Raw genomic sequence first — 17428 nt, forward strand, 5'->3', positions numbered from 1 at the left:
CAAAGAGAAGAATTTTACTTTGAATGTTGATGAAAATGGATGTTTCTTTTTAAATTGTCAGTAATCTGTTGGAATTTCACTGGTCTCATGAGGGTTGAAATTAGCCTGTGACACAGGTCTGATGTGGATAGATACAAGACAACAAGTTAATTCTATTTCTGTAATTGTCTTCTCTTATAATTGTGAATTTTTTCATTTTCAGCTGTGCATTATTTGGTAAATGATATTTATTATCCAAGTGTCGGTCCATTTTCACAAGGATTCTTCAGAGCATATCTAAGGGACTTTTAAACCCAGTGAAGATGGACAAGTGATGCAAAGGTCAAAGGTCAACAATTTAATTCTGAGAATGAGCCACCCAGCACTGCCTGGAAGGTTTGAGAATCCTTTATTAATGTACACCAGCTCTTACAGAACGGTCTTACCATGTCACAGAAAAAGGCTTGTGCTTTCTTTCTTTCTTTCTTTATTCAGAAACTAGGTATATGAAAACTGGATGGAAAAAAGATGAGCATTATGTAAGAAAGGAACAAGAACGGAAGAAAGCAGAAATCTTGGAGGGTGTATCCTGGGGAGAGGAATGAAATAAACAAAATGGAGTTTAACGGTGAATGAGAGAGAAAATGAAAATGCCGTCGGGTCACAGGTTAATGTTAAAGAAACTCATTGATTGTGAGAGCTTATTGACCCCGCCCTCACCTCTCTCAATACTGAAAATCCCCAGTTACCTTATGTATGCATGGCAACACACAGGACAGGTAGGTAGCAATTACAAATGGCATCAGCAATACTACTACTAAATATATAATCATTATTCACACCACAAGGATTGTTTCTTTTATTGCTTACTCAGCTCCACCCCATTTTTTAAAAATATTAAAGTGCCTTTAATTAAAGCCCCCCCCCCCCCCCCCCCCCTTTCAGCAAAGTTCCTTTTCGTTAGAGTTTCACATTGCACTGACATAAAACTGCAAAAAATATGTCTCCTCATAAAAGATGGAAACAGTGGTATTACATTTTTAATTTTATTTTTTGCTCTAATGTGTGGAGCTGGGAGAGCGAGAGTATTTTATTAAAAAATGGAAACGGCATTAAGCTTCTTCATTCTGCCAGGAGTGATGAAAACTATTTTTCAGCTTAAACCTCTGATCAAAATATAGCCCATGCTGATTTCAGAGTAACATGTATCTATATATATATAAAGATGTATTATTATTATTTTTATTTTTTATCAAAGTCTTTTTTTTCCTCGCTCTCTCTTTCTGGTTCCTTTTTGAAAACATAGTCATTCTAGTATATTTTACTAAATGCATTTACAAATCTCTGATATACCAATTTAATCTACAGTTTTTTTGGCCAAAAATTCTAATGCTGTATGTAAAGATATATGAGGACCATAACCAATAGCACACACTCAGTCTTAGACACATGCATAAACACAATACAAACCTAACCTACCCGAACTCCCTCACACATACACGCACACACATAGACGCACGCACACACACACACACGCACACACGCACACATCCACATCTAATTTATTGCAGAGCTAGATACTGACACCTATTAACTGAATATCATTCCTCATTAATTGCTGTGTCCAAAACCCGAAAATAAGAAGGGGTGTTGGGAAGGGGGGGTGTGACAGCAGGTCTCCCTCCTCTCAACAGGACAGACAAAAACTGTTAAGCAGCTACTGAGCATGTGCTGGGTTCCATTAAGACATGCTGGATTTTGTTAAATGTCCCAGGTTTGGGATAGGTTCCGTGCCATTGCTAGCAAACAGACCTGGGCAAAATAATTATTTGAAATACTTCAACCTCTTAGACCCTAGTAAAGGTCCTAAAGGTTTTATTTTTTTTTTTTAAACGTCACATATTAAAATGCTTTCTTCTTATGACTGTTCATTTTGGTAAGTGACACGTTTTGTTGAAAACACCAAGGGATCTGTATTGTTTTGTAATTTTCCCGGTGCTAATAAATCCAAGCACTTCAAAAAGGTATTTGGCCCAGGTCTGGTGGGGAACGTGTAGCAGTCTGCAAGGGGAGCAAGTCCGTAACGCACTCAGCACACGATACAAAGACAAAAAGAGCTAAACTGGCATCTTTAACACTAACCTGGATATAATCTACTATTTTGATTGTTTCATAGGTTCTTTTTGTATGCAAGACATTATTACATTATTACATTATTACATTTTTGTAACATTTTTGTGTTTCAGCAGGTGGCCCTCCCTCTTCATTCCTCTGCCCCATACTCTTCCTCCTCCATCACAGGGTCTGCGTCCCAGCAGGTGATGTCAATCTCTGCGGGGCATATGTGAACACAGGGCAATATTAGGCATTATTGAGTGGCAGGGGATCCGAAGAACCGAAGAAAGAAGAGATATTACAGGACGACAACCTCCATAATTCCTTCCGATAAAAAAACAAAACAAAAAAACATAGGAACAGAATTGTAGTTTGTGGAATTTATATTCTATGCTCTCCTATTTATTTACTTTTAATGTTGTTATTTTACTAAACAGATTTACAATAAAATGATTCAGAAATGATCACTTTATACACTTTCGACAGCGTGTGTTTTATCACGTACAGTGATAACAGTATAATGTTTGAAGTATTGAAGTATTTTTATGAAGTAAAAAATGCAGAGGCTTTCAGCTGTCCCCAGCTGCACCCCCTTCAAGGGTACGGGTCCAGCTGCCACTTTGTGAGCGGATCACACGTAGGCCTCACCTGGAGGTTTGTTATACAACACTGGCATCGGGGTCTCCTTTGAAGAGCACTCTTCTGATTGGGCAAACTCCTCCTCCTGCGACTGGCTGAAGTAGCCTTCGCTGGCCTGCACACACACGCGCACACACGCACGGAAACAACCGTTAGTTTCCTGCTAACACACTTCAGGAACTCAACAAGAATGCAGTGGTACGAGATGCCCTGTGGTTTTAAAGCGGTATGGTACGCTAGCACCCTTGTACTTGCTTCTGTAGCCACATCTGAAAGCGCTGTCAATATTGCTTTCACGGTTCACTGCATTGGAGTGCCATCTAGCGGCAGAGAAAGAGCCATGCTTTTGCAATTTTATTTATTTTATGTGGGCCATTACAGGCAGCCAATGTAAATCACATTGGAATAGTGCTCAGTTTGTCTGTAGCAGGCTATATCAGGCATAGGACTACCAGTTAGGGTCACTTCAGTTTCATTACAGTTCAGTCAATAAACTACTTTCATTGAAATTTGATCCAATTTAATTTAAAAATCCATAGAAAAGTATGGCCATTTTAAAATTAATTTCTTGAATTGAAATGAAAACAACCCCAGCACTGAAGGTGATACACAGTGCGGGTGTATTTTTGTTTTGTTTTGGTGTAGCACTGTTAATAAGTACTGTAAGTTGTCAGTAAGTTTCTTCTTGTTTCATCTGGGGAAGGCCCTTACAAAGCTTGGGAGACATAAAGCTGAAAGCTCTGCCACCAGCTTTACATTTCAAATTGGTTTTTAAACTTTGAACCTGTGCTCCTTCTTTAAGCAGGCTGTCCCCATTGGTGAGGAGCAGATGTCCGTCATCTAGTTCCTGGCTGTCAGATCCAGAAGCACGCTGCAGTGCATGCTGGTAGCTGAGGGTCATCTGGTGGGGTCCGCCAACATCCACCAGGCTGGAAGGGTCGTCCTCATCTACCAGCCCCTCTGGGAACTCGTCGAAGCTAAGGAGAGGCTGGGGCCGGGCGTGGGGGTGGGGCTGTGCGTCGTCAAACGTCGTCTCCCATAGGTCAAGCGGGTCATCCATCTCTTGTGGCTTGGAGGGTTCTGAGGGGGTCGGATTGTAGGGGACCCTGGATTGGGGGGTCATACTCTGAGGAGGGGGTGGGTCCTGCAGGTCAGTGGCTGTGGGAAGCAACGCAAAGTCACTATGGCAACGGGAATGCGACGGCAGCACGAATCAGAGCTTCCATCAGGACAGTGTGTTCCCCAGTGAGTGCAGTGCTGTTCAGATTATGTATAGTATGAATAAATGCTATCTTCGCTACCGCGTTTATGCTTTCCATATCTACACACATGGCTGCACGTAAAGATAACACCACAGTTTAAAGATGAACATCTTCCTTGAGGATCTTATCCAAAGCACAGTGTCACTACATGCAGGAAGGTTACAGTTAGACTTGAGAGGGTCGCAGTGCTGGTGTACTCACACTACGGTTCCCTATACCTTTGCTCGAGAACACAGTGTCTCCCTATGCCCCTGCCAGGTTGGGGTGGAGCACAGCCTTACCCTTACCCTCGTCTCGCCCACCGTCCTCGCTCTCCTCCGGGATGGGTGTGGTGATGATTTTGGGGATGGATGCAGAAAGGATGGTCCCCCTGCCGCACTCTGAGTCCCCATGAGCATCATCGACTGGAGCGAACACAGCAGGGGACATGAATTAGATATGCACACATGCATGCATAGACACACACACACGTACAAATGCACATGCACACACACACACACACACACACACACACAAGCATAATCTGACACACGCACCACATAATTTATGACACTGCCTACGGATGCAGGTAGTGATGTGCAGAGAGCTGTCATGGCAACCATTCATTAAGGTATCACCTCTTTCTTCATGACTTTAGCTAAATCAGTATACTTTAATGAGATTGTCTATATATCCTACAGTGCTCATTATTGGACAGAGTAGCAGGGTCTGACGAAGACTTTGTGCAACATCAACATAACCGCTTTTTCATATATTTCCCAGCAAAAAAAACCCCAAAAACATTGAGTGTGTTTTACTGCTGAGAAGCAATGTCACTAGGTCCTGATTGACTTTCTGAGGTGTCTGACTGTACATATTTTAGTGCACTGGCATGTACCCTCCCAAGAAGATTAAGGACGATGCAGAGATGAGATGGGGTTATATTCCTGAATTGCCATTCCAGACTAAGGAACAAGACAAAAACAGGGATAAAAAACAACGAAATAACAAAATAACAAAACACTTCAAAACTTTCTGAAAGAAGAAAGTTGAGTCCAGAAGGTAAAAGAGGACGCACTCATACAGTCAGAAATCAAACGACATTTGGGAAATATCTGCAGTTGGCCAAGGAGGCCTGTGTGTTTTTTTGCCAGGTACAAAAGGAGTTTCTTGCAAAGGGAGAATAGCTTTCAGCTGGAGCTGCTACGGGCAATCATGTCGCATTCGCTAGCCTGAATTAGAGAGAAGGAGCAACTAGCCTACGATCAGCTTTGAGCAGAAAGAGGCTTCAGGAGTGCCTGGATTCAGATCTGACACAACCGTGAAGCTAAAGCACGTTCAATTACGGAATAGGATTAGAGATTTATATGCTGACAGGTGATTCGAGAAACTTTGACATTTGGCGGTGCATATATGACACCTTATGTTCAATGTGTGAAGAGCAGCTGGTTATGAATATTTGAGCTACATGCTATAATATCTCATTTTCTTGTTCTGTGCTTCTTTTATTTGGTTGCTCATTTTTTTCCTGTACATAGATGTCCATAAACCAGCTGCAATGACTCAGCAAAAACTTCTAAACTGCTCAAGTAGAAGTTTAGAGAAAGACAGAGATAGAGAGAGAAAGAGAGAGAGAGAGAGAGACAGACAGACAGACAGAGAGAGATATATGAGGTCATTGGAGAACATGCAAGCAATATTGTCCACTCAATATGCTTTTATGCAGTTCTGCTCTCCAGCCAGCAGAGGACAGTCCAGTACCTACCAGATGAACTTGCGTGCAGTCTGATATGGGGCACACTGTAAGATGCCTGTGGGGGGCGGTAGGGGGGCCAGCTGGGCTCAGGAAGACTGTGCTGCGTCTTCAAGAAGGGGCTGTCCAACCGGCCTACAGCACACAGGACCAGCCCAGGACGGGACACACCCACACCAATGTAGGGAGACGCAGCATACACCCACACCAATGTATGGAGGTGTGACATACACCCACACCAACGTATGGAGACGCAGCATACACCCACAGCAATGTATGGAGTAGTGACACACCCACATCAATGTAGTGAGACGCACCATACACCCACAGCAATGAATGGAATAGTGACATACACCCACACCAACGTATGGAGACGCAGCATACACCCACAGCAATGAATGGAATAGTGACATACACCCACACCAATGTATGGAATAGTGATATACACCCACACCAATGTATGGAATAGTGACATACATCCACACAAATGTATTGAGGTGTGAAATAGACCAACGCCAATGCACAGAGGTGTGAAATATGACCCACGCCAACACATGTAGGTGTGATGCACACAGAAACCAGGTGGTTCGGGGAAGTGGGAGGAAGAGAGACAGAGATGGAGAGAGGTGATGCGCAGAAGGTTGGCAGAGGAGATATTTTCAGAAACGAGAGGGGAAAAAATACGAGAAAATGAAGCGAACAGGAAGTCGACAGGACACGTCAAAGAAAAAGAAAAGAGCAGAGTGAAATCAGAGAGGCCCTCCATAATATTGTCTCTTCAAACACACATTCACACTCACACAGCGCTTTCTCTCTTCCTCCCTCCCTCTTTCTCTCTCTCTCTCCCTCCCTCCCACCCTCTCTCTCTCTCTCCCTCTCTCTCTCTCTCCCTCTCTCCCACCCTCTCTCTCTCTCTCTCTCTCTCTCATACCTGTCCTGTGGAAGTTGACAGAGGAGCTGTCAAAGCTGCAGGCCATCGCTCTCTCTCTCTGTCTGAAGAAATCCCGTGGATTATTCCTCCTCTGGCCAATGATGAATGCCGCTGCCTAGACACACACACACACATGCAAACACATGCAAACACGCATACATACACATATGCACACATACAAGCATATACAAATGCACATACACACACACGTACACACACACACACACACACACACAAAACCATTTAAACTTAACAACCTAATGCATCAAATGTTTCAATGACAAAGGTTTCAACTCCCTCACAGTAAAATGTTTTATTTAGGGACACATGAGCTAGTAGTTAAAATTCTAGATGAAGTATATGTTTGTACAAAATAAATATTTAAAGGTCCAGGAAGCTGGATTCAATTTGTGGTTATATTCCCCAGAAGCGACAATTGATTGTCTTTTTAATATTTAGTTCAGTTCTTTCTTTCAATAGCAGCAACATTTAGGAGGGAGCTGCATGGAGGGAAGGCACTGCACCACGTACCAGCGCTAGCTTTTAAGCAAAGCCACATCATTTTTTGTAAACATTTGGTGAAGTCCTCCTCGTGAAAATGGACACTACAAATATTAACTGTTGGGGTTATTGTAATATTGCAGTGCCCGTGGGATTCCAGAAATGAAACCCATTTCTTGTGGGTCCCTTCATTTTCTGGAAAAGAACAAAGCGTATTGGTTTTACTGAATCCAGAGATGGTGCAATACTTTCCAACTTAGCCTGCCCGCACAAAAGTGGCAAGAGCATTAATTACATATTACAAATAGAAAGGATTTCACTGGTCGTAGCTTTTTAGTGACGTACATTGTACCCAGTTAACCCTGTTCATGGAAAACCTGGCATTTAGCCAAAGGGAAAAGCATGCCAATCTCAGCACAGGCTTTTCTATGTTTTTTGAAAAAAATTATGTTTAAAATATATCTGGGCCATTTGTGAATGCAAAAAAAATTATTAAAACAACACATCAGCAAAGAATTCACAGATTTCAGTTTCCTGGACCTTTAAGTTTAAACAGAATACAGCCCTCTGGGAATGGAGTCCCCAATCTTTCACAGTAGCACAATATGCAAAAACAAAGTGGGTGTATGAGGCGAGCACTTACAGCGCACTCTTGCAGGAAAATGGCAGAATGACCCACCTCCACCTCTGACTCCCTCTTCTCTGGATTGCCCTCCTGGGTCCCCTCTGCCTATCAGAGAAAGCAGCAGCATGACAATAACCAGTCCGTACCAGCGGGGGCAGCATAAACACACTTTCGGTGTAGTTCCATGCCACTTACATTACATTACTGCATTACTGCAATATCACACAGAAAACAATAAAGATACCTTCAAAATGTGCTCATGTCCTTACGTATCATACAAATTCACAAATACACAGAACAAATAAAGCCACTGGTGCAGTTCCCAGGAAGGACTTCTGCTAGATTTAAGGAGCCTTATGGCGGAATTTCGGCTGAACCGCAACTCAAGATGTCACCGAGTGAACCGTGAAATGGGCATCCTCTTACATGGGCCTTCAGCCTCCCCTGAGCCGCCTCTTCCTCCTGTGCCAGCAGCTTCCTCCTGTGTGAAACACAGCCAGGGTCACAGGATAAAGCTGGTTTACAGCTAGCACAGCTGGACAGGTGAGTTCCTATCCCAGTAGCTGACAAGTGTCAAAACTTGAAATTTTTAGACATCCATAAAATTTCTGCAGATTACAAATTTAAAAGATAAATTATATTTTCAATTATATTTCACAGCATATGTGAGGAATTTCAGAACTTCTTTTTCATATGATATTGTACTGTTTAGTAACGTATTTTGTTATTCTCCATGATTTTAGTAAATTTTAAAAGAGTCTAAAATGTTATCTTAAAGATTAACCCTCCTGTTCTGTTCATTTTTTAGGTACAGCAAAAATGTTCCCGGGTCAATCCCCATACAGGGGGGGTTTGCAAATACATGAAATGAACCATTTTCATTTAAAATGTTGATTACACTAATTAAGGCCAGTAGAAGAAGTTTCATACTGAAAAATAATTTTAAGTATTTTTCCTAGATTTTCAAACTTTAAAAAGGGTCAATTTGACCCGCAACATAACAGGAGGGTTAATGCAAAAAAAAACCTATGACTTGAATGAAGCAATGAACAGCTGTTGGAAGGCCAGCCCACTTTGGAGAGGGGTTGGAGATAGCTGAATTGGGCAGGCTGGGGGTGTGGTCAGGGCATCAGTTTTGGGAGGAACTGGAGTGAGATTAGGGCTGCTTTATTCAGTGGGGGAAAAGGGGTGTGGATGGGCAGGGGGTAATGTCAAAGTGGGTGCGGTGCAACAGGTTAGAGTTTGGGATGAGCTGGGCTGCTGGAATGGGCGGGTTGGGGATCCTGTAGCGGACGAGGTGCAGCAGAGGCTCACCTGTGCTCCTCGATCTGTCGCTCCCTCTCGCGGTATCTCCTCTCCCTCTCCTCCTGCTCCTGCCGTTCCAGCGCCATTCGCTCCTCCTCGAACCGCTGCCTCTCCTCCGCCGCCCTCCTCCTCTCCTCCTCCTTCCGCAGCTCCTCCTCACGCTGGGCACATCACCATAACAGGGAACGCCACCATTAAACTATCTGTTCTTAATGGACATACCTACCACTCACTCACCCGGCAATGTGTTTATACCACTGGCTTTACTTGAAACAGAACTACAGACTCTCTGAAAGATCCCTCATCCATCCCTGGATTTCATCCAGATACAGTTCAAACACCCAGACTACCCTACAGCACCCAAAAATGCCCCACACTGCACTCACAGAACTAATACTACCCCACACAGCCACAAATTTCTCCCCACAACGCTCCTACAAAACTGCCCCACATAAGGCAGGCTGCTTTGGACTGTGAAACAGCTCTGCCCACACTGGAACACGCAAACATGCCGATGTGGTGTTTCATACACAGCGCCACCAGCAAGTGCCCTGAGGTCAGCCCCGCCCAGAGCCCGGCGCTCGTGGGGTCCGTACCTTGGCCTTTTCCCAGAATTCCTCCCTGTTCAGCTTCTTCAGCTCCATCTCTGCATTGGTCTTCTGGTAGCTGGTACCCTGCATGATGCAACAATAAAAGACATGCAATGTCACATCTTTAATAAAATAACCACCCAGCAAATACAGTAAATGCCTCACACGCATGTATACACATACACACACACACACACACACACACACACACACACACATGCACACATGCACACTCACACACACACACACCCACCACAGTCTCCATCCCCTCCTCATCTCTGGTTAGCAGTCGGCTCAGGACTGGGCTTGCCACCGGGACTGTCCCATTGGTCAGTCTCTGTCCAATAGCGACCGGGTCAATGTCCTCCACGCTGCTGGCATTGACCACAATATCCACCCCCTACAAAGGAAAGCAGGAAGTAACTCACAGAAAGGGCATGCAGGTGCAGTCCCACAAGTAACAGCTGAAAGGCAGGGAGAAGAGGAGCTTATGTGGGTGTAGTGCAGTGTGGAGAGAAGTAGAGAGGAAAGAATAAGAGAGGACAGGAGAGGACAGGGAAGAAAACAATATAATTCCAGATTGTTTTTGGTTCAGCTTACTTCACAATTAGGAGAAAGTGTTTGACCTTTTACCTCTGGGAGACTGACCTGGAAGAATTCAGCGATTGTGGCCACATGGCTAGCACAGGCACACTTTCTGGCATCAGGGACATCTTCACCCACCTAAAGAGACAGAAACAGGAAACAAATGTATATAGCTTAAATAGGTCATTGCATAGCAACAGAACAACCGCAACAAGAAACACAACAGATCAATGATAGATAAATAGGTTGATAACAATCTCTCTCTCTCTCTTGCCCTCACTCTCTCCCCATCACTCTGCCCTTCAAGTCCTATTTTGACTTCTTTTTGACTTTTTGTATGTAGGGTAGCTGTACAATCTCTCTCTCTCTTTCTGTCTCGCTGATATACTCTCTATACACAATTGTCTCTCCCTATGTACAACTGACTGGTGTTAGGGTGGTGGGGTATTAGGAGTTTTGGGGTGTAGGGGTTCTGGCGAGGTAAGAAGGGAGGGGTAGATTGGGATGGTCTCTCACTCGGAGGGGGAAATGCAGTCCCTCCGGCATTGGGTTCAGGTTCGTTCCGGACAGCAGTGAATCAATAGAGGATGTATTTTTAGCAGCCGGGGAGCAGGTGGGTTGTGAGCAGATCTACTCCGCTTCTAGGCTGAATAAAGTAGTAGTAGTTTTCTTCAAGAAGGAGACCTTAGTTGCTTCGATCATAGAGAGTGGCATCTGAGTGAAAAGACAATATCCCTGCTTTCAGCACCAGCGAATAAAGTAGCTGTTTCTCACGTGCCTCCAGTTATAAAGAATGAAGTGATTGAAAGGGACTTGGCAATGTTTGGACCAGCACCAGCTCATTGAAAATGATTCTATTGGGTTGTAAAAGTAGTGCAGTGAAGCTTGTGTTGTCTTTTAGAAGACAAGTTGTCATGTTTTTAAATAAGGCTGATCAGATCTTTGACGTGACTTTTCGCTGTAGACATGGAGAAAGTTCAGTTGTGGTGTTTGCATCAACTGACAGTTTGCGCTGTTCAAAGTGTGGGAATATTGAGCAAAAAAGGTTTGCTTGCCCACACAAAACCCAGCAACAGTAAGGGGATAATGGCGGAGATTTGCAAGAAGTGAGGCAGAGAAGGGAAATGGGGGAAGGCGCCGCGGAGGCGGATAATGGCAGGGGCGAACAGGCGGCGGGGAATATGTCAACAGGGGTGAGCGAGGAGTCAGGGGAAGGGGACACTCCAGGAGTGGCATTAGCGTCTGGTTCAGGACGGGGGAAAACCCAAAAGGTCAGTGAACAGAGGCTCAAAACGTAATGTAAACACACTAAGGAAAGAGAAAAGAGTGTTTTGAGTAAGGATATTTAGGTTTCAAAAGTGGCGAAGCAGATATTATCAGGGATCGAGAAGAGGACGGAAGCAGGGGGTGCACTTTCAGTGGCCCTGGGGGAGGGGCCTGAGAGTGGGGGAAATGGAATTGGGTGGTGTAGAGCTGGTGGAGCAGGTGGAAGAGGGGCTGATGGAAGAAGATGTCGGCGGCATGTCTGATTCTCCCTCAGAATCTGAGATGACACTGAGCCAAATGGGAGATGGTTCGATGAATACGGCTAAGGAAAGTCAGTTGTATTGTTGTATCATATTATTTTCCAGATGGGACTAAGTTTTTAAGATCAGTAAAATCATTATGTAAAAAGGGCAATTTGCATACTCTGTCTCCTAAAGGGAGGTTTAGTCTTAGGAAGTGGGTGACAGTAGCACAGAATAAAGTGTCATAAGAAGAAATGGGTAGGTCTAGCATAATGCACTTTTTTCTTAAGTTTTTTTTTTCTGGGGCTTCTGGCTATCTGTTTCCTTTTTTCATCATGATGAATAGGCTCGCTTAACATTAATGTCACCAGAGACCATTTGAAAAGGTCTTCTGTCAGAGCTAGTGCAGCAAAAGAAAGTTGACATTTTATTCCTTCAAAAAAACACATTCTGACAAAAGTATTGAAGTGGATTGGGGGGTCTGGTAGAAAGGGGTACATGCACTGAGCCATGGTGAAAATTTTAGTCCAGAGGTGGCAGTAAGTATCAATGTATGCCCCAAAAGAAGTGTGCCAAGGCTGTCTGCTGATTGTACAGGCATTTGTGCAGCAACAAACAAAACATTAATAAGTATGTATGCTCCAAATGATGGTCAGGCCAGGGAGGAATGTTTTGCTCAGTTAAGGCAGGAGCTGCTACAAATCCTTCAAGACAGATTTTGATTGTGGGGGGGAGACGGGAATTGCACGGAAGATTTTAATTTAGATAGGAATGGAGTAGAGCCCCATTTAAGGTCAGTGAGGGTTTTGAGTGATCTTCTAAAGTAGTTTGATCTTTTAGATGTCCGGGAGATTTAGTATCCAAACAGGACACTTGGTACACTCAGTTGAGAATGGTTGGGCCGTGGGTCATTGTGGCCAGGCTGGACCAGGTGTATATTCCACTGCAGTACAACAGGACGGTACTGGTGGGTATTTTTTCAGTGTCATTTTCAGACCACGTGTCATTTTCTGGTCATGGCACAGGTTTCACTTACAAAAGGTCCCTAGAAAGCATCGTACTGTAAATTTAATGTACAGCTATTATGAGATGTCTCCATTTGCACTGCATTTTCAGACTTTTTGGATAGGTGGAGAGTGAAAAGAGAAGTTTTGAATCCCCTAGGGAGTGGAGAGAAGACAAAACTAAAAACTTTTTGTCAGCACAATGCAGCGTTTTCATCGCTGGAAAAAAGAAGCAAGATTGCCAATATGGAAAAGAGTATTAGGGAGGTTGAGGATGAGTAGTCGGGTCAAAATCAGGTGGGACTGAATAATCAGTTGCAGGAGTTGCAGAGAGATCTTGGCTCCTTTTTGCATGAGAAAACAAAGGGGGTTAGAGCTTGTAAGAGCTACATTTTCCCTGTCAAGGGAGACGGATGCCCCAAGTTTTTTTCTCTTTTATTTGGAGTGACAGGAAGGGCAAAAGCAACAAATGCATTGTCTCTGACTTCCAGAAGGGGATTTTACATCAGATCCTAGATGAGATCAGGGAGGCTGCAGTGGACTTTTACTCACTGCTATGTACAGCTGAAGCTAGTGAGGTCATGTTGATGGGGGAGCTCCATCAGGGCCTCCCCACATTGACAGAGGTAGAGAAAGCAGAACTCGATGCACCGTTCACAGTGCAGGAGCTCACTGTTGCTATGCAGCAAATGGCAGCAGATCATGCCCCAGGTATATATGGAGTGCCAGCAGACCTTTTCATAACAGTTTTTGGGGACACATAAGAGGGGACTTCTATGAGATTCTTCTGGAGTGCTTGGAGGCGGGTGAATTTCTGGTAAGCTGTCACTCCGCTCTTCTTTGTACAGGCTATAAGATCTTGTCCAACCGTTTGAAGACCCACTTGATGTCACTGGTGCACATGGACCAATAGGCCACTCAATAATGGACTCAATAAATTTGTTTTTAAACGACATGATTGATTTGGTATGTTGTGGTCTGGCAGATTTTGGGCTAACCTCCATAGATCAGGAGAAGGCCTTTGATCGGGTGGATCATAAGTATTTGGATGGTATGTTAAAGGCTTCTGGGTTTGGGGAACCTTTTATATCTTTAGTGAGGCTGCTGCATAATGGTGTATTATGCCTGGTAAATGTGGGAGGTGGGTTGAGTAACCCAGTATAGGTGGAGACTGCATACAACAGGGTTGCCCATTGTCTGGTCAGTTATGTGCTTTAGTGGTAGACACATATTTGGCAATTGTACGACAGAGGCTAAGGGGTGTGAGTCCCAGGGGCCACTGCTTCTAAGGCAGCAATGTTGTCAGTGTATGCTGATGACATAGCAGTGTTGGCGAAAGAGAGGGAGAACATACAGGCATTGGAGGACAGCCTTACGGTTTATAAGGGCACCTCCACTGCAAGGGTGAACTGGGGTGAAAGTGAGGCATTGGCATGTGGGTCATGAAGGGAGTGGTCCCTGCCTCAGCTGCCTGTTGGCCTGCAGTGGAGCCAGACATGGGTTAAGCTACTGGGAGTGTATCTCAGAATGGCCACTTTTATGGCCAGAAATAGGGAGGGGGGTCACAGATAAGCTGCTGGTCAGAAATGGAGGTGGTTGCTATCATGGGTGTCATTCAGCGGTTAAGTACTGATTATTAAAAACCTGGTGGCGTCCTCCCTGTGGCATCAACCGCTGGCATCAACTGCGGGCTGCTGGCAGAGATCGAGGGAAAGCTGGAGAATTTAGTTTTTTTTTTGGTCAGGCCATCATTGCCTGCTGGCACCAATCCTGAACCTTCCTGTACAGGAAGGAGGGCCGGGGCTGATTGATCTAGGGAGCCGGCTGGCGGCCTTTAGGCTGCAGCTGGCTCAGAGGCTCCTCCATCAGCGAGAGACTTGCAGGAGGGAGTAAGCATGGGCACTGCCGAGAAGAGCAGGCATCATGGGGCTGTATCTACAGCTGTTCTTGATGAGAATGGAAGGCCTCATCACCACAGGGCCCACAGAGTTCTATGTGACGGTGTTGAAGACATTAAAGCCATTGAAGCCCTCTCATGAGGATGGCCAGGAGCAAGGACCATGGGCGTGGGAGGAGCCTATTCTACACAACCCTGTGATCGAGTCGGAGCCGTTGAAGTTAGCTGAACCTGCAGCCCAGAGACTGGAAGGTTACACAGCGGTACACTCAATTAGGGTCTTGGGGAAGATTAGATCGCTCTCTCTCTCTCTCTTTCTCTCTCTCTCTTACTCAGAGCTCACCCAGTTAATGAGAATGTAGTGGGGCAGGATGGTTGATGGCTCCTTCAGGCTACAGAAACCGTACATGATGTGCCCATTGTCAAAGGTGTCTGTGATCTCTTCCAGTCCTCCCCCTGTCCATCAGAGAAAGGAGAAGATGAGCGATAACATTTTTACTACACTCTTAAAAAACACTCTCACAGCACTTTCATAACACTCTCACAACTTACTTGTAACCTTCTCACAACCTTTTTCAACATTCTCAATAATGAACATCAGGGATATGAGAACATAATGTGTCAGCTTCTGTTGCCTACAAAAACATATTGTCTCACTGGTCTACGTTCAGAATAGAACAATGTCTATGCTATTGCAACCTGAGAGTGTCTAGCTGATCTTCAGATGAATTTTGTTTAATGCAGTTTCATTATGCATCATTATTTTGAGATTAATCTCGTTTTATGAGACTGAAGTGATTTTCTCAAGTTAATTTATTTTAAGGCACTGACATTATCACAGGAAAAACTACTTGCATTACTCCACTAAACTATCACAAAATGAAAACAGTTTCTCACATAACCATTATAATACAGAATTCATCATGCAAGTCATATTTAATTACACTGAACATTTAGACATTGTAATAATGGCACAGTGACTCATGTTTCTATAAACTTCAATGACAGCATTTCGGCCTCAGAGTAGACTAAACTAACTTTACGAAGTCGTGAAATTTATTCAACGCTAAATTGACCCAATGATCCGAGAAGACTATAAATCAGAATGTCATTGAGTGTGTCCAGATCAAGTGAAAAATAAACATAGAGTAATACAGGGGCATTATATTTCTTGCAAATATAGTATTCCTGTCATTGAGAACTGCAATTGAAATAAGTCATGGCTTTTTCTTGGCCTTTTCTTTTCGCCTTCTCATTTTTTCACTCTTAGCATAAACATGTCATGCACCTTCAGTGGTATGAATGATTCTGTAATATTTCGGAAGTCAAATAAATTCAATCAATCAATCAATCAAATAAACAGGTGGTTGTCGAACCTGAGCTGTCAAATGCCATTACATGTAGAATACACAGGTCATGTATTATGAAACAGTCATAACACAGTAATAACCGCAGTAAATTTGTCTCACCTCCTGTTGATGCCAGTGTTAGGTCATCACTGTTGTCCTCATACATGTACAAAGCCCTGAGAGAGAGCAGAGGTAAGGTGAGCAAGGAACCCGAGCAGGAAACGGTGCGTGTATGTACACGGCAACCCTGTTACGACATACGTGTTCGTTGTTTCACTTAAGACAAAACAAACAACCAGGAAAAAGTCACAGTCATGTAGAAGGCAACACTGAGAAGAGAGCTGAGAGAAACATGGTGGAGGAAAAAAATAAAACAGAAAAGGTGAGCAAACAAGTAAATTCAGGTAAATTCAGGTAAATGCAGGTAATCACAAGTAAATGCAGGTAAAAACAAATACACATAGTAAAAGTCCAACATCTGCTTCAACTCACAGCCCAAACCCTATCATCAGCTTCAACTCCTTACATTAATCCCTAGCATTTGCTTCAGCTCATTATAATAAACCCCATTATCAGCTCCACATTATTACTTTATAACCTTCTCATCAGCTTCAGCGTATTATAATAAACCCATTATCAGCTTCACATTATGGCATTAAACCTTATAATCAGCTTAGGCTTATTACATACATTAAACCCCATCAGTGAGCAAAAAATAATGCTTCCTTCCTTATCACACCTATATATATACACTATATATACAGTATATATACATCCAGCTTGTTTGACTCCTGTGACCTGAAAACACTCCTCTGTGTGGCAGTGATCCCAGGGAGAGAGTCTAAGGAGCAGAGCTCTGAGAATAGGGACTGATGGGACATGTGGTAATTACAGATTACAGTACTAATTAGCACTGCCCCCATGAGTGCATGGGAGGGAAGTGCTCTATTCTTACAGTTGCTGAGCAAAAATAACGCACAACAATGACAAGCTGTAAACACATACTGAAGAACACAATTCAAAGCACAAGGGTGTGCGTGAGAGTGATGCGCTTGTGCATCCATGCATGCTTGTGTGTGTGTGTGTGTGTGTGTGTGTGTGATGTGTGCGCACGTGCATTCGTGTGTGCGTTTGTGTGTGTGTGTGTGTGTGTTTGTATGCTATGTAAAAAGTTGTGTAATTCGCTCTGGATAAGAGCATCTGCTAAATGCCTGTAATGTAATGCTTGTGTGTGTGTGTGTGTATAAAGGAGTCCTGTTTCAGTGCATTACAGTGGTTTTTAGGCCACATGGTCCAGGATTAAGACACTGATTGCCTCGGTGTAAAACACTAATCTTATTCAGCCTTCAGGGCCTGCTGTATCCACGGCAACATCCTCTTTTCTGGAAGCTCCTGCTATGGAATAT

At 43.8% G+C, this 17428-nt stretch overlaps 1 protein-coding gene across 5 annotated transcripts in view; it reads right to left on the reverse strand.

Annotated features, from left to right (window-relative positions):
• Window positions 1–371: 371 nt before the first annotated feature.
• LOC118224190 (drebrin-like) overlaps window positions 372–17428 on the reverse strand; it is a 39930-nt gene continuing 22873 nt past the window's right edge. Inside the window, exons 2-15 of one of the 5 annotated variants that reach the window (XM_035411452.1) lie at window positions 16143–16198; window positions 15017–15129; window positions 10313–10402; window positions 9933–10079; window positions 9686–9763; window positions 9099–9250; window positions 8211–8265; window positions 7839–7889; window positions 6659–6773; window positions 5740–5862; window positions 4283–4399; window positions 3518–3891; window positions 2743–2848; window positions 372–2310 (exon numbers count right to left, since the gene is read on the reverse strand). In XM_035411452.1, the coding sequence (XP_035267343.1) occupies window positions 2243–2310; window positions 2743–2848; window positions 3518–3891; window positions 4283–4399; window positions 5740–5862; window positions 6659–6773; window positions 7839–7889; window positions 8211–8265; window positions 9099–9250; window positions 9686–9763; window positions 9933–10079; window positions 10313–10402; window positions 15017–15129; window positions 16143–16198 (1645 nt within the window). In that variant the 3' untranslated portion in view covers window positions 372–2242. Of the gene's footprint in view, window positions 2311–2742; window positions 2849–3517; window positions 3892–4282; window positions 4400–5739; window positions 5863–6658; window positions 6774–7802; window positions 7890–8210; window positions 8266–9098; window positions 9251–9685; window positions 9764–9932; window positions 10080–10312; window positions 10403–15016; window positions 15130–16142; window positions 16199–17428 lie in introns of all 5 variants that reach the window. The other 4 variants (XM_035411450.1, XM_035411451.1, XM_035411455.1 and 1 more) reach the window with 4 other exon arrangements.

Source organism: Anguilla anguilla, chromosome 3, assembly GCF_013347855.1.
Source record: "Anguilla anguilla isolate fAngAng1 chromosome 3, fAngAng1.pri, whole genome shotgun sequence".
In the NCBI taxonomy this organism is placed as follows: Eukaryota; Metazoa; Chordata; class Actinopteri; order Anguilliformes; family Anguillidae; genus Anguilla; species Anguilla anguilla.